The sequence below is a fragment of the Anolis carolinensis genome, chromosome 5 (assembly GCF_035594765.1).
Source record: "Anolis carolinensis isolate JA03-04 chromosome 5, rAnoCar3.1.pri, whole genome shotgun sequence".
Classification (NCBI taxonomy): Eukaryota; Metazoa; Chordata; class Lepidosauria; order Squamata; family Dactyloidae; genus Anolis; species Anolis carolinensis.
In genome coordinates, this window is record NC_085845.1 from 18761657 (window position 1) to 18788159 (window position 26503).

The 26503-nt window shown below is 40.2% G+C and overlaps 1 protein-coding gene across 2 annotated transcripts in view; it reads right to left on the reverse strand.

Moving 5' to 3' along the window:
• Positions 1-26503, reverse strand: part of fam13a (family with sequence similarity 13 member A) — a 154647-nt gene that overhangs the window by 78943 nt on the left and 49201 nt on the right. For both annotated transcript variants that reach the window (XM_008111041.3, XM_008111040.3), the window contains one exon: positions 19689-19858. In XM_008111041.3, coding sequence (XP_008109248.1) covers positions 19689-19858 — 170 coding nt within the window. The remainder of the gene's footprint in view (positions 1-19688; positions 19859-26503) is intronic.

Genomic DNA, 26503 nt, shown 5'->3' on the forward strand with positions numbered 1-26503 from the left:
TTTTATTACATTGATAATACACCCTCTCCCTTTACCCTACAAAGAAACCTTTATGAATGTTTCTGGATTTATCTGCTCCGATGCCGATGACAAACAAGTTTATTGATATTGTTTTATGGTGCTGTCTTACTTTTTATTGTAATGTTCCTTATTTTATTGATGTTAATTGTTTTCAGGGAAACATATTGCCAAAACTGTTTCAAAGAGGAAAACAAAACAAAGGGGGAAAAATATTGCAAAGTACATTCCCCCCACCCAAGATAAGCACAAAGAAGAATTAATGGGATAAGATGAAGATATAGATATCCAGAAATGACTGGTTTGCTTGACCAAAATTATCTCCAAACATTCCAAATCAGACATTTTCTGGTGTAAGCTATCCTGAATTGTGTATTGTTTAAATCTTGGTTTGACTTATTCCAACATACATAAAATTCCAGACTTGCCAACATCACATGCAATAAAGCATTAGTGTGTTTATATATCACAGGCACAAAAAAATGAGTCATGAAAATACGTCTGAATGAAATACAGACATCCCTTTAAGCAATTTGTTTCAGGTTTACTTTGGGACAATACTTTACCAAACCCTGCAGTTATTCAATCGGTATTTCTGCATCTGCTCAGAATTTTGACGTCAGTTAAACATACCTGGTGAATCCTGTTATGTATCTCAAATAGAGTGTCTCAACATGCCAATTAATTTCTGCTTACTTAATATTTGTGTCAAAAGGAAAATATTTTGCATGTTCACAGTTTTGAGCATCTTGTGTATGTCAAGCAGTAACAATGTCAATTAAATCAAAATTCCAAGGGTTAACTTAATAAAATGTGGAAAATTCAACTGTTGGACTGCTTTTACAAAGCACTATATGCTACATTAACCTGGAAATGTATGCAACAGACCACAAGATGAACATGAGCCAAAAGTGTGATGTGTCAGCTAAAAAAGCCAAAGGAATTCTAGGCTGCATCAATATGAGTATAGTGTCTACATCAGGCATGGGCAAACTTCAGCTCTCCAGGTGTTTTGGACTTCAACTCCCACAATTCCTAACAGCCGGTAAGACTGTTGGGATATCTGGTCGTCGAAGTCCATAACACCTGGAGGGCTGAAGTTTGCCCATGCCTGGTCTTTTGCCCATGCGACCTTTTGCCCATGCGACCTTTTGGGAAAGCGCTCAAGTCTTGGCTGTTTGGTTGTGCATTTAAGTAAATCAGATCTAATTTGCCAAATAGTCACTGTTGAATGTTTTTATGTTGAATGTTTTTATATTGTGGAATGATATTTTAAATTGTAAGTCGCTCGGAGCACTCTGATGGAGAGCAACTAAGAAATAAAGTGAAGTGAAGTGAAGTGAAGTCTAGATGGAGGAAAGAAATAATACCGCTCTATTCTTAACTAGTATCTTTTAAAGTGATGCATTTAGAGAGGTGAATCTGAAGTGTAAATCTGAATTTCAAAGGGTTTGTATTTTTGACTACAATACAACCCCAAATCCCCTTTTGACAAGGGCCTTCTGGGAATTGTGGACCCTTAAACCAACTTTTCCAAGTTCTGCTGTATGAATGAAAAGGTCTGTTCTTTTGCAGCATGAAATGACACCATCAAAGATTCGCCAAGGATTGGTTATGGAAGCTGAAAACTCTCCCTGAGTTTGCCCAGCAAGGAAGGAAAACACTTTATGTATAACATAAACAACAAACTGTCATGTAGCTGCTGCTACAAGAAGACATGGTATGTAGAAGTACATAAAAAGGGCTGACGAACAATGAAGCTCCTTGGCTGTCATGTGTTTCTAAGCTGTTTGTTTAATGCTTCCTACTATTAAGAGTAACTGAGAAGGTCACAGTGTTAAGAATGCTTTGATTACAACATCATACAAAAATCCTTCTGACTCAAGAATCACACAATATTAGGATTATCTACATTGTAGAATTAATGTGGTTTGACACTGCTTTAACTCCCCTTGCTCAATGCTATGAAATCATGGGAGTTGTAGTTTTACAGTGCTTCAGACATCTATTCTCGAGTACTGGTGCCCAAATGCCCCAGGATTCCACAGAATTGAGCCATGGCAGTTAAAGCAGTGTCAAACTGCAGTAATTCTACAGAGTAGATGCATCTATACAGTTCTGTACCCGCAACAGCTATAATCTGAGATTACATGAGGATGTGTCGTGGCTGTACATTTTTGAGAAAACTGCCACGTTGTCAGCACAATTATTCTACTAAAATAAATCAGAGATACACATTCACTTATTTTTTGTAATAACAAATAAGGAAGTGTGACCACATTATCATATTTGCATTTGAAAGCCAAAATTTCTAATCCTGGCAAACGTTTCTTTCTCCAAAGTGAGTATTTGTTCTATGTGGCAATACTGGTATGGGAGAGTGGAATTTTCCATTTCACCAAAAAAGCCGTACTGAAATTTCATCCACAAGCTGTTCTTGAATCCTTCATTTCCTCTCGAAACAATCAGGCGCCAGAGTGATAGGCTATTAGCAGCAAGCTTTCCTTTGAAGTAATTTTGCCATCCTATTTGCTGTCCTTTTACACTTTCAGAACAGAAACTGAAATCTAATTACCCCCTCCCTTTTTTGCAGTCATTTCCCCAGTATTTAACCAAACTGAAAAGAGAAATTATTATTTGCACTGTTGGTAACAATTTGGGGATGAAGATCCAGACACAACTACATAGAATAAAACCAGGCCACAGCTTTGACCCCATCTACATTGGTAATTTAATGCAATCTCAAGCCAGTATTGAAGACAGTGTTTTTGCTGTGCAGAGGAAATCCTGGAACCACTTTGAGGGCCAGACGGTAGGTTCCAAAAACCACAAAGCACTGATGCGCATGAAGGGATTTCTTATGTATGTTTTCATACAAGTTTGTTGTCTAGCCACCGCAGTTTGAAGTTAGCTTTGAACTGCATTAAATGGTTAGTGTAGATGGGGCCTGTACTGATCACATCTGTAGAAAATCAACTAAGCATGGGAATATGGATCTATTGAATGGTTGACTCGACTATCAGATAATAATCCTTCCTCCCAATTGCTGGAGAAAGGGACTTCTGCTTCTTTTAATGTATTTCTTTAATTCTAAGATGTGATCAAGTATAAGATTGACATCAGTACTATCAACAGACACACACACACATGTATGATAACCTGTGATTCTAAGATGCACCCCTTAAATGTTTATATGGAAGGAAATGTGCATCTTAGAATTGAAAAAATACAGCAGGTACTCCTAGGGTGGACCAAGCTCTTCCCTTTTGCCACTCCGGAGAAGGGGAAGATTCTGTTATTTATAAGAGTTAAGGTATAGTTCTTACTAGAGTAGTGCCCGAATCCTGTTTCACCTGTTTCTTTCATGGCTTTGTACCATTTCATCCATTCGGATAGCACGGAACGGTACAACCCACAAGAACAAAAGAAACAGTGAAACAAAAGGCAGAGGGGAATGGTAGCCATTTGGTCGGCTCACTTTCGGCGCTTGGCTGTAGGCCCTGGCTCACAGGGCCTTCAGCCAAGCACCAGGTGCTTTATGCTCGTAGGTCCTGCCTGCCAGGCCTATGAGCATTGAGCGCTCAATGTCTCGTAGGCCTGGTTTACAGGGCCTACAGTTGAGCACCGAACACTCAATGCTCGTAGGCCCTGGCTGCCGAGCCTACGATTGAGCGCTTGACTGTAATCCTGGCAGTCAGGGTCTACAAGCCATCGATCACTTGATGCTTGTAGGCCCTGCGAGCCGGGCCTGTGAGCATTGAGCACTCTATGGCTCGTAGGCCCTTGCTGCTGAGTCTACCATCAAGCACTCGCAGGATCTGAAGCTTTGCTGCCCAAGGCTTGAATTTTTTGGATTTTTTTTTTTTATACCTTGGATGGAAAAGCCCATTCGTATAGGTGCCCATTTTCATAAGTGGCGGACGGAAACAGGGCCATACGAATGGAACAAACAGAAACGGTAAATAATTCCATACAAATGCACAAGCCTAGTACTTACACTAACCCTGGAAAACTCAGCACAGGTTTTTTAGGTTGATTTTTTGACTAAAATTTCTAGACGGTACAATGGAGAAAACATAATGAATTAGTCAGTTAAAAATTCCATTCCAACAATGTGATCTCAGCATGGATTTCAGAGATTAACTCAGGTGGAATGCTATCTTAACATTACAGAAAAAGTGGAGTATCTACCTTGCCCCAGGAAGCCCCAGTAGTGCAATTCTGATGATCTCATCCATTTTATAGTACTAATTGTAATTTGCAGGTTTCCCTTTCATGGGAAGCCTATTTACAGCTGCCTTGGGGTACTTTTAAACAAGCTGAATGGATCTCATTCTATAGTATTGAGTCATCTTGTGTGCTTCCTCTGCCTGAGATTGCTTTTCTGTCCTGATATGTAAAGACATGACAAAATGATGTGAATGGCTCTACATTAGGTAATTCCAACTCCATTTACTTGGAAAAGGGGAAATGCAACCAGCGATGACATCTGGAGCTCAGAATTACCAAACATAGCTAATACCCCCCCCCCCCCCCCAAATTGTTGGGTTTTAACTTTTGTGTGTATCCCAAGTGGAACTGGATGCAAAACAACAGTTTGTCTTGAAGACGTAGAATGTGGTTGTATTTCAACTCCCTGCATATCTCACCATTAACTATGTTGTCTAGAGCTAATGGTGAAGCAATGCAAAAACCTTTATAGGGCTCTGTGAGACTAACCACTGGTTTGCACAGCAAAGTTGGAACATAAAAAGTTGCCTTGCATAAAGTCAGACCTGATCTAATCTAATACTGTTGACACTGAGTGCGAGCAATATAAATCCTGGTCACTTTTGCAACCCATGGAGACATTGTCGCTGGCACAATTGCTATAATACAGCGGCTAAATGGCATTTACTTCCACTAAAAGAGTGGGTTCTTGTTGTATAGTACAACTGTGAACCTAAATGTGAGTTTTGTCAAACTGGAGTTCCTTTTGTATCGATCCATGCTCAATGTTCAGGCTACCGTTTATTTTCCAGTCCCAATTCAAGGTGCAGACCATCACCTATAAAGCCCTAAACGGTTTGGGACCTACCTACCTTCGTGACCGTATCTCCTATCATAAACCTGCCCGATCCCTTCGATCCTCAGGGGAGGCTCTCCTGTCGCCACTGCCAATATCTCAGGCCCGTCTTGTGGGAACAAGGGAGAGGGCCTTCTCTGCTGTGGCCCCCCGATTGTAGAACTCACTGCCCATTGAGATTAGGCAAGCCCCCACATTAGTAGCCTTTAAGAAAGACCTGAAAACATGGCTCTTCTGTTGTGCTTTTGGAGAGTAATTACTACATACATCTTCCCTGTTGCTCTCCTCCAGTATCTATCCTCCAGATTGCACCACTATTTTATGACCCTGTTCTTCGTTGTTTTCATTGTTATTCCTTTTCTCACCCTGAGTTTTAACTTAGTGTTCATGTGGCCCGCCTTTGTTTTTATTGTTCTTCTGATTTTGCGTTGTAATGTATATTATCATTTATTGTATTGTTCAATGTGTTATGATTTGTTGCTCTTTTTATATTCTGTCAAATTGTATTGTTCTGGACATGGCCCCATGTAAGCTGCCCCGAGTCCCCGTTGGGGAGATGGTGGCGGGGTATAAATAAATAAAGTTTATTAATGTCTGATTTTGACAGCATGTAACCATAGAATAGCAAGAGGTGAAAAGCACAGTGGGGATCAAGGGGGCTGAAATTGGTCTACAAACTCACCAAATGTGCCCATCTGATCTACTAGGTTTTTTTCATAGGAGTCTTTGTCAACTATGTCTTGAGATGTCATGGATTGTTCTTGGGACTTTTTACATGCAAAGCCCGCCAACCCTGGTTAGAGATGTTAAATTAGAACACAAGGGCAGAAACAAATGTGATGTTAGGTATGAGTGCTTTTTCATTGCCATCTGACTCTGAACTATTCTAGAATGAAGGAAATATCAGGGCTGAGTGGTGAGTCATATTAATGCTTCTTTCCTTTAACTGTGCCCTGCCAGTAACTGGCATCTCTTGAAGGCAGGAGCAACTGGCGGTCATTACTACCTCATTGCCCTGCAGGAGTTCAGTTGACATGAGCAGGTGCTTCTGCCTCTCTCAGGCCAGCCGGGTTATTCATGGAATAAAAATATATCAGTGACACACACACACACACACCCCCCTAATAAAATACACACTCTCTCAAAAGCAGTATATAAATTAACATCTCATATTAAACTTTGACTAAGTATAAACTGATTAGTCACACTAGTATCCAAAATTTCAGGGGCTATAAATTTAACAGAATAAATAAAAAATGATGATGGATATGAGGCCTTTTGGGAATTTATTCATAGACCTGAGGTATTTATGTGGCTGCTTAACAGTATTGGTGACATTTAAGTGCTCGTGATAAAGACATTTCCCTCATATTTAACCACCTCCCAGTTCCAAAGGTCCAAAAGGGATATAGTTTATGAGAGTCGCCCTTAACATCTAGACATTATTTTGATGATATGACTCACAACCGAAGTATATTAAAATTATTGGATCATAATTTGTGAAGGACTTTTCTAAATTCTATCTAAACATAGGCTTTATTATACCATTAGCCCTCTGTATATATGGGTTCTGCACCCACAGATTCAACCAACTATGCCTCGAAAATATTTGGTGGCAAAAATTCCAAAAAGGAAAACTTGATTTTTTTTGCCTTATACAGAACAGAACAGAACAAAATAAACTTTAAAAAGAAATTCAAAAGCTGAAGGGGTAATAAAATAATAGAGTTTTAATGGTGTGTCAGAAGCTCATGATGATTGCAGATCATCTGATTTTCCCTGGGGATGGGGGAAATATTTTGCAGTCTAAGTCCTACACTCATCAGCCTTACACAGAATGATAAAATCATATAGTTGGAAGGAATCCCAATGAACATCTAATCTGATCTCCTTCCACATAGAAATATGTGATGAAAACACAAAGTTGGAATCTTAACTGTTCAAAGACCTCCAAAGAAGGAGAATCCATGGTCAACCATCAAAGTAAGTCCATTCCACTCCTGAACAACTCTTACCACCATGAAGTTCTTCCTATTCTTTAGGTGGAATCATTCTTCTTGAAATCTTGATCCTTTAGTTTAGGTCCTAGCCCCATGTCCTTAATCTCTTTCCTGGGATTGAGGCAAATCACTTTGCCCAAACTGGCCAAGGATGTTTTGTACTTCTTTTGAAAAGCTAAATGGATAGTTTGGTGATGTGTCTAAAGTCTAAACCAATCCAAAAAGATTAGGTCTTGCAATCCTGGAACTGGATTTTGTGGTATGCAACTAATGGGATTAAGACTGTGTAGTTTATTGGTTTAATTCAAGTGTTTATACACAACATAGGTATTCAACAATGTGTTATATCTTCATGTGTCCACCAAAGAAGTTAAAAGAGCCACCCATTTGCCCCCTCCATTTTTTTTGGTTTTTTAACTTTAAAACATTCCCATAACTTTAAATTATGGAGTGGCAAAATTGTATATTGGCACTCAGAAAGGAATTTTCATGAAACAGACCTCTGAGCATAAATTCGACCATTTGCTGATAAGCAGATCTTTCAAATGCCAAGCTTCTTGCAACCAATTAACCTATATCCACTACTAAAAAGGCAAAGAAAAGGGGGGAAAAGAGAAAGGCTTGCATTTTTATCTGCCTTAGACCCTTAGGCAGAATGCCGGGATTCCTGAAAATACAATAACCTTGGCTATCTTGATTAAAAATACTTTCCTTGCGTCATCAGAAGTTGAACGCTACAGTATTTCAAACATAATATTCCAAAAGCATTATAGCTAAGACTGAACTGAGAAAAAGGTCACCAAGAGAATGATGCTGATTCTAACCTGGAACCTTTTTACACCAATGTATTTAGTTTCCATCACAGCTATCCTACTTTTACATCTGAAGTGTGGGTGCACAAACATGGGCTTTAATATGTCTGTGGCCTACAATTCTCATTAGTTGTGAGATATTGTGAAAGTTGATGGCCAAAAACATCTGGAGGATCACAGTGCCCATCACTGCTCTAAGGGATGATCAAATCAACTAACTAGGATTTCAAACACCAGTGCAGCAACAAAACCAACACTATAGCACAGGCATGGGCAAACTTCAGCCCTCCAGGTGCTTTGGACTTCAACTCCCACAATTCTTAACAACCAATAGGCTGTTAAGAATGTAAGAGTTGAAGTCCAAAGCACCTGGAGGGCCAAAGTTTGCCCATGCCTGCTATAGCATAACATACATCAATTTATAAAAAAACCTCTAATACAGCTGAGTACTTCAAACTCTCCACTGAGACTGATGTGACATGCAGTCATGCCGGCCACATAACCTTGGAAGCGTCTACAGGCAATGCCGACTCTTTGGCTTAGAAATGGAAATGAGCATGAACTCCCAGACTTAATGCCAGGGGAAAACCTTTACCTTTACCTTTACCATTACCATTACATAATGATTAAAAATTATGTGTGCCCGGATATACAGATCCAGATGCTTAATTTAAAAATAATAATAATACAAATACCAGAATGTACAGAAAAGGGGAAGGGGACAAAAAGAACGGACCACTTCCATTAAGAGATAAACCTTAAACTTTCCTAACTGTAAGAAAATATGTTCGCAGCAATCATTCCTCACACCTTTACCTGGGAGAAAGTTCAAGTGAACATAGTGTCCCTGCATTCAGATAAACATACATAAAACTAGGCCATAAATAAGGACGTGATAAAATGCTTATATAATTTGGTATAGAGATTGCTTAGAAAAAGAGATTATACTTTTTTGTGGATAATAACATTGCATAGAATAATCTGGAGTAACACAATGTGCTTCTGCTATGGAAGCTGAACAGCTTTGGTTTTTGGGGGCATATGCTGTGATTTAAAGACCCTGTAGAAATCTGGCCTAAGCTTCCCGAAGAAAGATTATGCTACAAGTATGGCAGACTCCTTACTACCACACCTGAAAGCAAGGGGGTACAGAGCAGATCTCATGTCAAATCTCTTTTCTTCCAATGCTTCACTATTGCTCTTATGCATCTTTTGTTGGAGGCATCTGTGTCCTTCTGCCTAATGGCAGGGCTTGCTGGGCTGTGGCCCCTTCTCAAAAATGGATGCTCACAAGTGAAGCTCTCCATAAAAAAATCAGAAATGTTTTCAGAAATGAGAAAATACAAGAGACCAATATCCATTACACCCACATACAAAACCCATTACACACAACTGATCTTTTTGTATGAAAATGAGCACATTTGAAAAATGATTCCAAACATTGTTTTGCTGAATCCCTGTAAGAGGCAGAAGTGAATAGCCTAAAGAATTACCTTATTTTGAAGATGTTTGTTTGGTAAATGCCAGGGATTTGCCTTTAAAAAAAACCCCAAACAAAAACAAACATATGTATTGTAGAATAGTTTTCCCAATAGTATTATCTAGTTTTAAGTGTCTGGCCAAAAGGTCATCTGTTTATGAAACTGTAGCTCGTGTTGCATAGCATTTTAAATCTTTACAAGTTATTTCACCTTTATGTAAAAAATACATCCTTTCTGATCTTGAGGGTGAGTCCTGGCTACAACTTAGATGGGAGACCACCAACTAATACCAGTTTCCTTGCCTAAGAAAACCCACCAGGTAACTTGAAGGTGCATACACACATACAAACTAACAAAATAAACAAAATTCCATCCAAATTAGACTGCAGTCAATTTCCAAAAGATGAAGTAAAAGCAAGGATTGGTATGAACTAAATGTTACTTTAGAGACTATATTTTTTTACATAAATTAATCTGCATATGGAAACAAAGTTTCAATAAATAGGTGCACAACATGGCACAAATCACCAAATCTTACTGCTGTTAATGCTGTGCTCCTTTTCAAAATTAAAAACTCTGTCCCTACATAACATAGCCTAACCAAAAGCATTTTGGTGTCTTGGTTTTTAGGCCTATTCCTGGGGTTATTTGGGGTCCCGATTCAGAAAATTGCATTGGATATAGACCACATCAGCTGTAGTTTCTTAGACATGATTATCATGATTTTCTATGGGCAAGCAGACTAGGAAATGGAATATGTATCCCAAAGAGTAAAGGCGGTAGGGGAAAAATTGTGCCATTTTTAAAATCAGGTCAAATACAGGCAGTCCCTGAGTTACAAACATCTGACTTACACACACCTCATAGTTAAGAATGGGGATGAAATAAGAGGAAGCGAGAGAAATCTACTCCTCAGAAGGGAAATTCACTCCTGAGAGAGTTGTCATGGAGAAAAGGTATCTCCACTGAAGCTTTCTCACCAATCCTTGTTTCCAAAGTAAGCTATGTTTTTCAGTGAAGCAATTTATACTTTCTTAAAAAGTCTCCTGGATAAAAAGATATGAGCCTCAATTCAATTCACCTCCAATTCTTAGTTCCTACAGTTTAATCAATGTATTTTATATAAGTGTTGACTGGTTAAGCCACTGATTCAATGGGTCTGCTCTAGGTGGCACTAGTAATTGGATTTATGCAACAGTTAATTTCTCTTTTGCTTATTAGCATCCCTTTCACCTTCTCAGCCTCAGTAAACTGATCAAAAGCCTGCCCCATTGTTTCCCGACAGGTGATAAAAGAATGCAATTACATGTTGTTGACTGAATATGTCAAGTAGTTTTAAGTATATTAGGCCATTGCACTTAGCTGCTCTTGTCACCAAGGACACTCTGTATCAGGTTTGCATAAGAGATTAGAAGGGCCCAATGCACAGTGCCTAACCTATCACCAACTCAACCTGTGATTCATTAGGAATGTGGCTAAAGCTCAAGCGCAATGACAACCAGGCTAAATGCCAGGAGAAAATACACCTTTTGTGATAGGTATGTAGATTTTCCACCTGAAAAAACTCTTAATCTTGCCAATTATGGCGTCATCTTGTAACCAAAACCAATTTAATTGGTGAGAGATGTGTTCTTTCCTCTGTCTCTCTCAATCTTCTCCTTGTGCTTCAGGCTCTTGTTGCGTTAGTTTTTCCAAGCTGACTCACTTCATTTTGGAGAAGTACATTTGACTCCACCCTCCCATGCAGTCAATCCCATTCTTTATTCCACTGTGGGATGTTGGCACCACGGACGATGTTACATAACCAATGTTTTTGAGAAATACATTCTTCAAGAGAATGGTAACAAAGGCTCTTGTGATGTACATTTTCATGATTGTGCAATCACAAAGAGGGGTTGTTGTGTCTATCCATCAGCCCTGCTTTGTAGTCTGGTGCTTTTCCAACACTTCCAAATTGAGTGCATGAGTGTTAAAAGATTGAAATGTCTCTCCAATCTGTAAAGCAATGGTTCCCAACCTGGGGTCTCCAGATGTTTTTGGCCTACAACTCCCAGAAATCCCAGCCAGTTTACCAGCTGTTAGGATTTCTGGGAGTTGAAGGCCAAAAACATCTGGGGACCCCAGGTTGAGAACCACTGCTGTAAAACTTGGGAAAGTTGCCTTTTTTAAGGCAGCAAGTCACAGAAGCTCCCAAGCAGATTGAGTGTTATAGCAAGTATACTAACTTACTTGGGCAATCCCTCGTTGTCCAAGTATGATGGCCTACCAAGTGTAATGTCTTCGCAGTGGATATATAGGTAACTGTAGAGCCCTATTATTGACTTGCGTGTTCTTCCACAGTGAGGACATTGGTAACCAGATGGAAGGCGGTCCCGATCAGAGTTGGTTTGATGCACCTTCCTCTCAGCACGTTTGTTCCTTTCGCCCTCCATTTGTAATTCTTTGAATTCCACAGCACTGCTAGTCACAGCTGACCTCCAGAGAGTTCAAGGGCCAAAGCTTCCCAGATCTCTGTGTCTATGCCACAGTTTTTAAGGTTAGCTCTAAGCCAATCTTTAAATCTTTTTTCCTGTTCGCCAACATTCTGGTTTCCGTTCTTGAGTTGGGAGTATAGTAATTGCTTTGGAAGATGGTGATCGGGCATTCAGACAACATAGCCAGTCCAGTGAAGTTGATGGCATAGTGTGATGACTCATGGGCATTGTAGTCCCATTCCTAGTGCTGTTGTGACTGACGAAGAGGAGAACTTGGGTTTTCCTCCATTTCAGCCAGAAAGGGAACCATTTCAGCCAGAAATTGAGCCTTTGCACCTGCAGGAGGTTTGTTTTCCAGAAATCTCCCAAACAAGCCCGGAGTCGAGTTCTCCCCCTTTTTCGCGCCGTAATTACATTCTCCTGCAGAAGGGAGTGCAACAGGCTAATCGCAGGAGTTTGAGAATAGCAGCAAAGCATTCAGATGATTAAGCCTGTTCCCATGAGAAATTTTAGGGAGTCATACATCTGGACACAGAGATTGACTTTCGGTTCTGGTTCCCCAGAGAAGTGTTCTCTGGTGGGGAAAACAAGGCCTATTTAGGTTCCTTGCTCCCGGAGGGTTCTTGCGGAGTCAATTCGTCAGCAACTGGAGTAGTGTGTGTGGACAGCTACTCCGCTTCCAAGCCTTTGTTCCTGATTCAAGCCTTCGTTTTCCAGCCTTGTTCTTCCACGGATTTTGCCTTGCTTTCCAAGACCCAGCCTTGCCTTGTTTCCCGGATTTTGCCAAGTAAACACCACGGACCTTGTTCTTGTTTCTCGTTCCTTGCTGTCTTGTATTCAAGCCTTGTTTTTCCGAGAGTCAAGTTATTTCCTAGCCTCGTTCAAGTTCTTGGACTAAAGGACCTTGTCATCTCCCCTCACTTTGCCTGGCAAAGTGAGTGTTTCGGATATTGGATTATAACTTTGGACCTTAATATTTCATATTGGACATTGTTTCTTTGGACTAACTTTGACCTTTCCTGAAAGGTCTAATTCTGGACTATTTTCTACACTTGTTTTTATTAACTTTATATACTCCTTCAATAAAGATATTAGATAGATTCTGGCCTCTGTGTATGGTTATTGGTGCCCTGCAGCCGGGTCGTGACACATAGGAGCATTGCTTCACTGCTAGTTAGTGGTCTTTGCTTCTTCCAGCACACTGACATTTGTTCACCTGTCTTCCCAAGAGCTTTGCAGGATTTTTTGGAGTCAACGCTGATGGAATTGTTCCAGAAGTTGAGTGTGACACCTGTAAACGGTCCACATTTTGCTAATGTATAACAGAGTTGGGACAATAGCTTAATAAACAAACACCTTGGTATCCCTATGGATGCCTCAATCCTCAAACACACTCTGCTTCATTTGGAAAAATGTCTTCCTTTCTAATTTCTTTTCTTTTCCTTCCTCCCCTTTCCCCCTTCTCCAGCTATAAGAGGGCCTATGGAGTTAAACCCTTGTGCCAATGAGCTCCCTCTGTCAGCTCTAGCTCCTCATGCAAGCACATGAGAGAAGCCTCCCACAAGGATGGTAAAACATCAAAACATCTGGGCATCCCCTGGGCAACGTCCTTGCAGACGACCAATTCTCTCACACCAGAAGCAACTTGCAGTTTCTCAAGTCGCTCCTAATATGGAGAAAAAAGAGAGGGTCTATGCCTACCTCACAATGTCTCAATGGCAACATGGCTTTCTTGGTGCTCCTTCCTTCCTTCCTTCCGTTCTTCCTTCCTTCCTTCCTTCCTCCCTCCCTCCCTCCCTCCTTCCCTCCCTCCCTTCCTCCCTTCCCCTCATAGACATGCCACCTTTCTTTCCCAGTGACATCACAGAGGGCCACATCTAGTAACAGCTAATCTGGTGACATTATAGAGGGCAACCTAACAGCTTTTGTGTTCCAATCAGACAGACATACTTTGACTTTGATATCGATAGATAGGTATTTCATGTGTTTTAAATTATTTTACATTAATCTTCTAATTGGATAGATTTAATATTTAATGTTTTTGAAAACTTCGTAACACTTGTTTTAACTCACACTGTAAGATGCTTTGATTTGTGTGTTGGGAGGGAAAGGTGACATAAATCAAATAAATGAGTAAGCACTGCCACTCATCCTGCAACCTGGAGGTTCTGGGATTTCTACCTCTCGAAAAAAAAAACCTCTTAAAATTCTAAGCTCTGCAAATTTTCTAAAAAAACTCCACCAGGATGGGGAAAATGTGAGCAAGGACAGTCCACTAACACATACCAGGATCCCAAGTGCCTAGAGTATAATCCAATCCATCTATCCTAGCAGTTTATGGCAGTAACTACTCTTGAGTATGTCCACAATTTCTGCATCATATAAACAAAGCGTAGCTATGTGTTTCTTCCTGAGTTTCTAGGAATAAACTCCAGCCACACGCACATTCTCCACCTTATTTATGATTGCTACAGGACTATGTGATTAATAAACTCCTCACTGTTGGAACACAAAGCCATATTAGTCAGGCTGGGAAGCAAAGTGTTGGCATAAACAAAGCTTCTCTTTGGAAATCTCCAGGCATACCCAAAAGGTAACACAGTGCATGCCCTGGCAGATACCATGGTAGTTTTCTCTGCAATCACAAAAAAGCAATTGTAAGATCTCTGGCGCAAGACACTGAGAGTATATAAACAGGCTAAGTACTTTTCCCAGTCATTTTGAAAACATTTGTCTTCAGTAAATTCTAGGCATGGGTAGATACTGATAGCACACAACAGCTGCCAGTTCATTTCAGAAACAAATTGGTATACAATGGAAGTAAATGTCTATGTTCTGTGGAGAATTAATAAGTTGGATGTATCTTGGTTTCAGTCAGAAAGTAGAGAGACCAACAACGTGACTGAAAGACCTCATTGCACCCTCATTGTAAACCAAATCAAACCAGACCACCCACAAATTGTGACATTACTTGTAACTGATTACTTCCATCCTCTATATTTCTAGCAAACGTAAAGCGATACTGGCAAGAAGACACAGTTCTCTTATTTCTATTCTTAAATTATTAATTCAAATGTAAAGAACATTTAACAGTTCATTGGATCAAGTATTATAAATAATGAGATCTGAGGCAAAAGGCAGCTTTTTGAACAAGGGCTGCATGGGATGCAATTGAATCTTTTGTCATGCAAACTGCTCATTATATACCGGCTAACAGCTGCAGCTCAGCAAACTTGGAAAATTAATACTGCACAACAACAGAACAACTTGTCAGACTACTGAATAACTTTTTCTGGAGGTACATCTACACTGCAGAATTAATGCAGTTTGACAACACTTTAACTGTCATGGCTTAGTGCTATTGAATGACTGAAGATGTAGTTTTACAAGTTTTTAGCTTCTCTACCAAATAGTGCTGGTGCCTCACCAAAAAACAGCTCTCAGAAATTATATTTAAATAATACGTTTTGAAGAAATTTTAATTTTCCCAGGCAGGCAAATAAACTGGCTTTTATTTTAGAGTAGTTTATTCATTTACTTATTTATCAATGACTAAGTCCTGTTTATTACTCCGAAGACAGACTGCCAAAGTGTTGCTGTAGGCTATATTCAGGAGAAAGCACTGCAGTGTCAAACCACATTTGTATTTTCTTTACTTGAGAAAATTCAATGAAATCCATGTGATCAGCCAAGCTCAACAGGCAACAGGCAATATTATTTACTACTATTATTTAGTAGTTTTATTATTATATCTGCTGGGGGTGACTTGATTGTGCTTTTCCTGCACATCAGGGGGTTGGACTAGATGGTCCATGTGGTCTCTCCAACTCTATCATTCTACAATTCTATGAAGTATATTGTTGGAAGTATTCATTTACTGTCGTAAATAGTAATGGACAAAATGGACAAAATTGACTGCCTAAGGCAGCCACCTCCTCTTGCCTAATTCTAGGGCTGGTTCTGGACATTGACCAGCAATGGCTAGAAGATGTTATACACAAACACACAGTGCTGCCACCACCTTCTCCTGTGAGTTTTCTATTGCCAAGATCAAATGTTTTTACGATACCATTGGGAACTGGAACTAGAGGTTACTTGCTTAGGAGCTGCCTTGGGAATTAAAGGGAGAGGAACAAAAAGAAAAACAGTGCTACAGACCTATAGGATATGTGAGATGTGACCTGTTTCAGCAAACAAATCATTAATCAACAGAGGTATAATCCTCATTTGGAGGCATACATATGCAAAGCCTATTAAGAAGAAGAAAAAGCAGGGAGCTGTCCAGCTAGGCTGCAGCCCATGGTGCTGAACCCTGGCAGCAGTCAATGGCTTTCTTGCAGTGCTCCATACCAGAGTTTAGGACCACAGAACTAAGGTGTGGAACAGAAGCAGTGCTATGCCAGATATATCGCAAAGAGATAGACATTTTAGGCATTCAAAGCTCCACAAATTATACACTTTTCTGAGAACTACAGAGATTAAAAAAAAATGGAAGGAGCTTCTGGTCTACTCCTAACAAACTTTAAAAGTGACAAAAATATTTGTACGTTATTAAAAATAGATTTTTAAATAGTAAAATGGTTGCTATGTTTATTTATTTATTTTCTGCAGTCTAACACTCAAGTGGCTAAAAAAAGTTAAAAGATATACAGCTAAAATTATGTAGTTAAGCATACATTTCAACTAGCAATAATGTTGAAAGCAATTTAAAGCAAATAATTTATAAGAAAAACACCAAATATAAGCAGCATACCATATGAAATGCCCTTTCGCCCTAGTCAGTGGCCCTCAAAGGTCTATTAAAACAAACTAATCTTCACTTTTGTACGAAAGGAGAGTAAGAACAGTACCTGTCTAACTTCTTCAGGGAGGGAGTTACCGAGTCTGAGAGCCATCACTGAGAAAGTTCTCATCCATGGAATATCGGTGGGACAGAGATAATGGCTTCCCAGAAAATGTCATACAGGATGATACAGTCCTTCAGATAACCTAGATATGAGTCATATAGAACTTTGTAGATCATAACCCGCACTTTGAATTATGGAAATTGACTGGCAGCCAATGGAAAAAAGAGGACGGTGTGTGTCCCTGCTGCTAGCACCAGTAACAATCTGGCTGCAGCTCTTTGGATCCCCTGAAGTTTCTAAACACTTTTCAAAAGCAGCCACGCACATAATGCATTACAACAAATCACACGGGATGTAATAAAGGCCCATGTTACCATGGCTGGATTTGATATCTCAAGGAATGGGTACAGTTGGCGAACATTGTATTAATGTGTTGTTGAAGGCTTTCATGGCCGAAATCACTGGGTTATTGTGTGTTTTCCGGGCTGTATGGCCATGTTCCAGAAGCATTCTCTCCCGATGTTTCAGCCACACCTATGACAGGTATCCTCAGAGGTTATGAGGTACAACCCCTGCCATAGATGTGGGCGAAATGTCAGGAGAGAATGCTTCTGGAATATAGCCATACAGCCCGGAAAACACACAACAGCCCATTGTACTAACACATTCTTGGCCACCGCTGAGACCTGGGCTTCTGTGGTCATGGTTGAGTCCCAGAGTGCACACAGACTGCAGAATTGCATTTTCAAAGGAAGCACAATCCCATCAAATTCACAGCACCTCTACCTTTCTGGATTATGGTTAAATTTGTTTACCCTTACGGCAAAACAAATTATCTCATGCTTTTCCCCGATCATTTGGTCCCTATTAACTCTGTATTACGCTTTGTATTAAGCAAAATACCTTCTTGAATTTTGTGAGATTTTGATTGTTGTTGTCTTATACTTATTCACGTTTCATTATTATTACGGCAGATCGGAGTGACTTCTTGGATGTGTATTAAAATATTTTTTAAATCAAAGTTTTGATTTGTTGAGGTGATTTTAAGGTCTAAAGGAAAGTTTTCCTTTGATTGATTTTTTTTTTAGACTTACAGTTTGCAAGTGCAAAATTGCCATTTCAATGATCCATGGATCCAATATAACTATTATGATTTTTTTTTAAATGAGAAAAGAAGAACACTTTTTTGTTCTGATATGTTTAGGAATCAAAAGGAAAGCCCACTTGATGGTGGGAATAAAATGTTGTAGCTGATGCCAGGAATTGTCAAAAAGTAGTAAGGGAAACCAGAACTATCATTTGGAAATATTTAAAAACCGTGGGGATAAGAGCAACAAATATAACAAACCCCTGATATACTATTTGTCCATCCAGAGGAGTTCATATGTTTTTATTGTTTATCTTGGTTTTAATTTATGATTATTTTTAATGTATGTTGATATCGATCTTGTCCCCATGTGAGCTGCCCCGAGTCCCCTGGGGGAGATGGGAACGGGATATAAAAATAAAGTATTATTATTATTATTATTATTATTATTATTATTATTATTATTATTATTATTTTATGACACAGCAAACAAAATAGATATGCTGGATTTCGTATCACAAAATCACAAGTCGAACACTTCCCAAGTGTGTGTGATGTATTTTCGGATGATGTGTGCAGATCCCAGTAGGGTGGCCTTTTGCAGTTGGCAGATCGTAACTTTGTCAATGCCTATTGTTTCCAAATGCCGGCTGAGATCTTTTGGCACAGCACCCAATGTGCCGATCACCACCGGGACCACCTGCATTGGCTTCTGCCAGAGTCTTTGAAGTTCAATCTTGAGGTCCTGATAGTGGCTGAGTTTTTCCTGTTGTTTTTCATCAATGCGACTGTCACCTGGGATGGCGACATCAATGATACAAACCTTTTTCTTTTTCACAACTGTGATGTCTGGTGTGTTGTGTTCCAGAACATCATCATCATCATCATCATCATCATCATCATCATCATCATTATTATTATTCATAGTACACTTCAATTCATTGGTTGGTTGGATTCCAGTATGCGTCAGTGTATTATCATAACTGGAAGGTTAGTAGGTCCTGAACCCGCAATCTTCCAGTCCATTTAAGATGAGTCTGTCAAGTCCACCAAGTAGGTTGTGAGGCAAAGAGATTCTGACTTCTGCCTCAGATCCAAACAGCCTTTTGCTGACTTGAAATAACTAAATGCTTCCATCAGATCCTTATCTTAGTAGCATTCCAACGGAGAGTCTTTCCTGCCTATTTATCTCTACTTTGCTGCATTTATTTCCCTTCTGTCTATTTGCCACTTCTGAAGTACCATACCTTTAAGACAAGGACCACAGCTTTTCTCATGAGTATGAGATTCATGACAGTTGGACAATCATAGTGATAAAACTATACATTTTCGGATGTTTATGTTATTGCAGTGAAAGCAGCCAAATAGAAATTAATCGATATTTTCAACCTTGCATTAGAAGTGCTATAATAAAAGCAAGATAAAAGCAAGCGCCAACCCAATTACGCTTCACAAGAAGCCCAGCTAAGGAAGAGAATCATCACTCCTTGCTTCCTGAGAAATGGAAGCACTCAAAAGAATGGCCTTTTATCTGAAGGGACACAAAATTTAATTTGTTGTACAAATGGTTTCAGAGTGTATGGGGCTATTCTACCATCCTAAGACCATTAACTTGGATGAAAGCCATCTTAAATCACTGACATCCGAGAGCATATTTCTTCCAGCCTGCTGCTGGCATTCCAGAGACCTAAACATGCATTTAAGCCAAACATCCTTTTCAATATCAATGATAAACAGAGGAAATACTTCAATGTGGGTGCAGCTGGCTGCTCAACACTTAACACTTTCTTGCAGGGCTCACGGGCTCTGCTGCAATGCTGCAGATCTTTGTGTGCCTGCAAAAATCACTAAATATAGTTCAAATGCTACATATTGTATGAGATGGAGGAAGAAGCAACACTAACCTGGTGAAGAATGCAGTGCTGCTCATGAAGGAGATATCGTCTGCTAAATCCATCTCCTCTGGACACGAACTGTCAGTTAAATGGATGCTAACACGGGGAATTCCATCTGAGAGCCTTGGCTGTGGCATTAAAAATGCCAGAGAAGAACCTTCTTGTTTGCACTTTGTGATCTAGAGAAATAAAATAAAAGAAAAATATAAAAATTGTAATGGGGCAGAGAAATCTTTCCAGCTCATTTGCAGCCAACAAGGTGGCATGTTTCTTCATTCCCCCCTTTTTTTAAATACAGTGCTGAGAATGCAAAGCAAAGAGTGATTCAGCAATTTCCTACTATCAAATGAAAAGAAACCCCAAGAAAACTGTAAATGCATTAGGCAATAAAAAAGTGCATCAACCAAGAGTCCCGCAGTGTTATTGAAGCAAAAGTTTTATAAATAAAGCTGAGAATTTTAACTAGCAGGCAACATTTTGCACATTCTCTTTCTACACACATCTCGTTATAATTTGAGTACATTTCTCCAAAACTGGAGATGAGACTAGTATCATTATGTGGCTGATAAAGAACATGTGGCTCAGATTGGCTCAGAACAAGCCCTACGAGGAGCGGCTGAAAGAGCTGGGTATGTTTAGCCTGCAGAAGAGAAGGCTGAGAGGGGACATGATAACCATGTATAAATATGTGAGGAGAAGTCATAGGGAGGAGGGAGCAGGCTTGTTTTCTGCTGCCCTGGAGACTAGGACGCATTGGAACAATGGCTTTAAACTACAGGAAAGGAGATTCCACCTGTACATCAGGAAGAACTTCCTCACTGTGAGAGCTGTTCAGCAGTGGAACTCTCTGCCCCGGAGTGTGGTAGAGGCCCCTTCTTTGGAGGCTTTTAAGCAGAAGCTGGATGGCTATCTGTTGGGGGTGCTTTGAATGCGATTTTTCTGCTTCTTGTCAGGGGGTTGGATTGGATGGCCCACAAGGTCTCTTCCAACTCTGTGATTCTATGATTGCCATAACAAAAATCATGGCCCACAATTAGAGGTGTTTGTTATTATGTACATTTTATTAGAAAGGGAATCCAATAGTAGATCTATTGCCGCTCAGCTATACTTATGCTGCTGCAACAGGTACTGTGTTTCCCCGAAAATAAGACATCCCCAAAAAATAAGACCTAGTAGAGATTTTGTGGAAATGTGAACTATAAGACATCCCCCAAAAGTAAGACCTAGGAGGAGGAAGCCACTACCGCCGGCACCTGCAGCGTGAAAGAGGAGGGAAACAGTGTAAACCATTCAGAAGATCTTTTGAACCTTTTGGGTATGTGGTGCATTTGTGTGTACCTTCAAGTTGCCTGTTGACATATGTGACCCCATGAATTTTATAGGGTTTTCTTAGACAAGGAATATAGTCTATAGTAGTATGTCAGCAGTTTCCCACCGATGTACTAACAGGGATTGCTCTGCTTAGCTTCCAACAGAAATTACATTCCCACCCAAGTCTTTGTCACCATTTTAGCTCTATACACCAGCAGGGCTATAGTGATAAAATACTCATATGAGCTTTTATTCTAGGATGTTCAGCTTGGGCAGATTTCAGTCTAGATATTGATACTCTGAGGCACACTGCAGCATTTGTTATCTGGATGACTAACCTCTAAATTTGAGCCCAAGGCCATAAAGAAAACAAATATAAGTTTGGAGTTGGCTGCTATCACTTGGTGATGTCTTTGCTGAAGGAAGCTCTACCAGCATTCAACAAATAGCTTCTGTGTATCCAAAAGTCAACCTAGAGGCATATCTGTACTAAGAATGATGCCAAAATGCTACTCAGAGGGACACAAAGGAAAGTTATGGTATTGACAGAACCTCAGGAATCAGCACTCAGCACAACCTCTGAATGCAAATTCACTTCTTAAGGATGTCACAGCTCGGTGCAGAAGCTTGAGGCTTATAATAAACAAAAGAGCCTTTTAGCAGATAAAGACTAACAATTTTATTGTGAATATGTTCACTGAAGTGGAGTATAGTCCATGAAAATTAATATCATAATAAATGTATCAGTCTTTAAGGGGTAACATCTTTTGCTTTGCAATTGCAATTGTGTAGAAAATGTCAACCTATTCTGCACCTTTTATATCAGATGTGATTAGAAAAGGAATCCGAAATAAAACTGCCAACATCATATAGTTATCCCTCCACATTCACTGGGCTTAGGGGGACGGGACCACTGCAAAAGTGAAAAAAACACAAATAAAAATACCACTATCTTTTTTACCTGAGAGAGAACACCTCTCTAGAAATCTCTAGTTCCTCCAAAAATTGGAAGGTGACCATAGAGTCTTACTGGAGGACCTAGAGATACCTTGAGAGGTGTTCTCTGCAGGAATTTCTAGAGCTTTCATTATAAATCTATGGTCAAATTCTTCCAGAAGTTGACCACAGAGACACACTGGAGGACCTAGAAATTCCTAACGAGAATATTTCAATCCAATCCACAAATAATTAAATCCACAAAATCAAACCTATAAACGTGAAGGGCTGACTGTACTGCCCTTATACAAATCAGGGCATACTAACATACTACAACCACATTTGGAATATTTTTCTAGTCCACTGCCTTTCTTATTGTGGATACCATGCACCCATCCATTTGCAGGCTGTGTTAATCATATTTCACATGGTGAGAGGATCCAAAAGAGTACACTCCAAAGTGGGACAAGCTTTTCACTTATGAAGATGTCTTATAAGAAATCAGATCTATTTCCAATCTGATTATGACTCTTCAAGAGATCTTTCCCAGATGTGTTACCTCAAATTCTTCAACAACCTCCTAGTGTCATCCTTGAAGATAGGAAAGGTATGTGTGACATAGGCAACAGTATAACTGAGATGCTCAAAAGAAAAGTCATGTAGATGGAATAAGCTTGTTTTCTGCTACTTCAAATAGTAGGACGCAAACCAATTAATTCAAATTCCAAGGAAAGAGAGATTAGAAATAACTTCCTGACATTTTATAGTGGAATAAATTTTGGAAGTCTTTAACCAAGATGGATGCCATCTTTGTGGCTGTACGATTGAATATTCCCACATAGCAGGGGATTGAATAAGCTGGTCTTTGCAGTCCCTTCCAACTGTGATTCTGTTATTCTATTTTGAAGGATCACCAGAGGCTCAACAGCAGGTGGGCCATCAACTGATCTTTAATGGTGGCCTCTGCTGGCAGACTTCGTGAAAAGCCCACTGATAAAGACATGCTTTCCCACAGACACATGTAAAGAGAAATTGACTCTCTCTTTAGTGAGAGATTTATCTATAGCCATGTTGCTTCTTGATGGAGTAAGGTCTGCTCAGGTTACTTCTGCCTCCTGTAAAGTTTATATAATCTTAGTGGACTGTCCCAGCATGAACTGCTCCTTGGATGACCCTAGAGATAGGCTCTTAAGTAAGTCCTCAAAAGATAGACATCAGACAAAGAGACAGGCATAGTCATATTGCATTCCACTCATATAACTGAAACTCTAGCTCAGGCAGATCTACAGCCACTGATCTAAGTGACCGTAGAAATCCTCGACTATCTTAGCATAAATAATAGCAGTGCTGCTAAGTGAGATAAAAGCCCTGCTTCTCCATTCCTTTTTTTTTTTTTGACACATCAGACATTTTATAGGATGCAGGGTGTATGACTGAATGCTGAGTTGTTGTCAGGTCCTTGGCTGCAGAGCACCAATAACCTTACACAGAGGCCAGTCTCTATCTAATATCTTTATTAAAGAAATATATAAAATCAATAAAAACAAGTGAAGAATATAGTTCAGAAGCAGACCTTTCAGATGAGGTCAAATATAGTCCAGTAATGTATTGTCCAATATAAGATATTAGAGTTCAAAGTTTTAATCCACTTGACCGAAACACACACTTTGCCAAGCAATAGTGTGGGGAAATAACAGAGTCTTAGAGTCCAATGAAGCTTGACAACAAGGCTGGAAATAAACTTGATTCTTGACTAGATCCGTGACTGGAGACAAGACGAACATGAAGCATGAACAGAGTCCGTGGTAAAACCGTGAGACAAGGCAAGGCTTGAAGCTAGATCCGGAAAGCAAGGAACTGGGATTACGAAGTCCACACACGATCTCTCTCCTCAAGCTGATCAATTGACTCCGCAAAGAATCCCTCGCGCCAAACACCTATATTGGGTCTCGTTTTCCCGCCAACAGAACTCTTTCCCTAGAGAACGAGAAGCGAAACCCAACTCTGTCCAGATGCATGACTCCTTAGAATTTCCCAAGGGAAGCAGACCTAATCAGCCATTTGTTTGGCAGCGATTCTCAGGCTTCTCCGATTAGCCTCCCTGACTCCCCTATCTTTAGAATAATTTTCCCTCCTGGGAAACGGAGGGGAGTTCTGCCCAAGGCCTGTTTGGCTGAATTCTTGAGGGCAAACATCAACATCCTGCAGGTGAAGAGACTCCGGCTCTTGCTGAACCGGCGAAAACCCCATGTTTTCCTCTTCGTCTGCCACAATAGTACTAGGAACAGGACTACAAGGCCCATGAGTCATCACAGTTGTGAAACCCTCCTCAAGCTTTTAGGCATTGCTCCAGATGAGGTGCTAATATGTTGGTCATTTCTGTAGAGAAAACAAACCCATGAACCAACCTTAAGCAAACCCTTCTCCCTTGGCAAATTCCTGAAGGGATATTTTGGGTAACAGAAAAGATAAGACACTTGAGCTCCAACCCATCTGTCTAGCTGTCCCAGCTACTGAGAGGCCTCCAGGAATTCCCACTGTCTCGACTGCTTTCGTAGAGGCCCTACTTATTCTTTAGGATTTCATCACATGGGTAAATTTACCAGTCGTATGACACTTTTACCACAGTTGATGGACGGAGTCCACCAGACCCCATCAAACAACGTACACCTACTTCCAGCAGGGCTCTGTTCCTCACCTGTGGTAAAATAGTTGTAAGAGGCAGCCTTCCCATGTTTGCATTGAGAAGAACGGGGTGAGCACTGGGGGAAGCTGGGTGGCAATGCTTCCCCCTGTGGGATAGGGGCAGCCGATGTGGGGCATGGGGTGACGGCTCCCCCACACTGCATACCAGATTCATCACGCTATATGGTGAATCCCCCTGCTATTGCTCATCACGAGGTGATGAGGTCCCTAGAGTCCTACTTCAATACTGAAGCCACTATACTATGCTGGCCCCCTAGTTTCACTGGAACAAACTATCTTCCTTTAAAAAAATAATGAAGTAACAGTGGGCTCAGATTCACACCAGTGAAATTGTTGGGTCTGGAACAGGATCAGTTCAAAACATTTTGCTTTTTGATGAAGGAGAGGGTTAGGGTTAGGGTATGTTGTAGCTCAGCCTGAGCTGGAGTCAGAATCAGACTTTGGCCCTATCCAAGACTTTGATTATAGGCCTGCAATCCAGCTGCAGGTGCCTGAATTGGTTTCTACAGAGGATTCTGAAACCAGGGATGAACATTCCGATAGGCAGTCAAGGCCAGTTCAGCCAGATGGGCTTGTTAGCCCGGAGGAGATTGATGATTTTGACAGAAGGAAGATGTTTACACACAGGCGAAGAAAAAGGGAATTTCTGAGACGGAGTCAACGTCTGGTTCACAGATGCACTAATGAGGAACTTTCTCATGAGAAGGACAGCACTCCCTAGTTCTCATTAGAATGATATTCCTTGCTTCCTCTGCACCACAGAGGTGTCAACTTTGCTATTCAAGTGAGAAAGATCTCCATCTTCATGCTCTTGCTTCCGTGATTTTCCAGCCAAGATTTTGCCTTGTGGATTCCAAGTATTTCTTGCCTTGTTGTGCCTTGTTTCCAGTTGGACCTTGCTGGTTCCTGGTCGTGTGGATTATAGTTCCTTGGATTACTTTGAGTTTGGTTTTTGTTCCTTGTGGCTTCCTGCTGTTTCCTGCTTGGAAAGAGATCTTTGTGTGGACTATTTCTGATACTTTGTGGGACTAAGCACAGTTCCTGTTTGGATTATAACTTCGAGAGACTTTCTTGGACTTCTATTAAGGACAGATAAGTACATTGCTTGGTGGTTCGTCCACTCTATTGACTTTGAATTTTATTTGCTTGTGCTTGCTTATATTCTACAATAAACAGCTTGATTGCTTATATTCTGGGCTCCAGTGTTGTTTTCAAGGTGTCCATGCAGCCTTGGGGTGCGACAATATGGCCCCCTACGTCAAGCCAAAAGGGTTGTTACATAAGTCTTTCAAAGGCTACAAGATCAGCTCACATAGACACGTTGGCTTCTTCTTTCCTCCTTCTTGAATGAATTAGAGATAAGAAGAGAAGGAGAACTATAATCATAGTGTGGAACTATGGCCATCGTCGTCTATAATAGTTACTCATATTGGAATCCTGTGACTCTTAGATACGAAAATATGTCTTCAGAAATTGTCAAGGAGCCTATCAGATTGTCTAGCCTGGGTTTCTCCAAACACTATGGGCTAGTAAGTCCCAGTAGCTCTATCCAAAAAGGCCAGTAGTGGGAATCCCAAATATTTGAAAGGACCTACACTTCGAGACATGAAGAAAATAAATAGGACCTCATTTTTAATGTGAGCTCTGGTATATAGTTATATAAAATAGGCATAACATCAAACATTTATGAAAAACAAAACAGCATTTGCTTGGCTTGCTAAACAGGCTGATTCTTCTTTGCATGAAGTACAGCTGAAGTATCTTCAGAGTCCATTATAATCAGTGCACAACAGATTAATGTAAATATCTAAAACAGCCACTAGGTGATGTTCAGAAATATTTTAGTCTTGTCAACCTTTTGAGACCCCAAC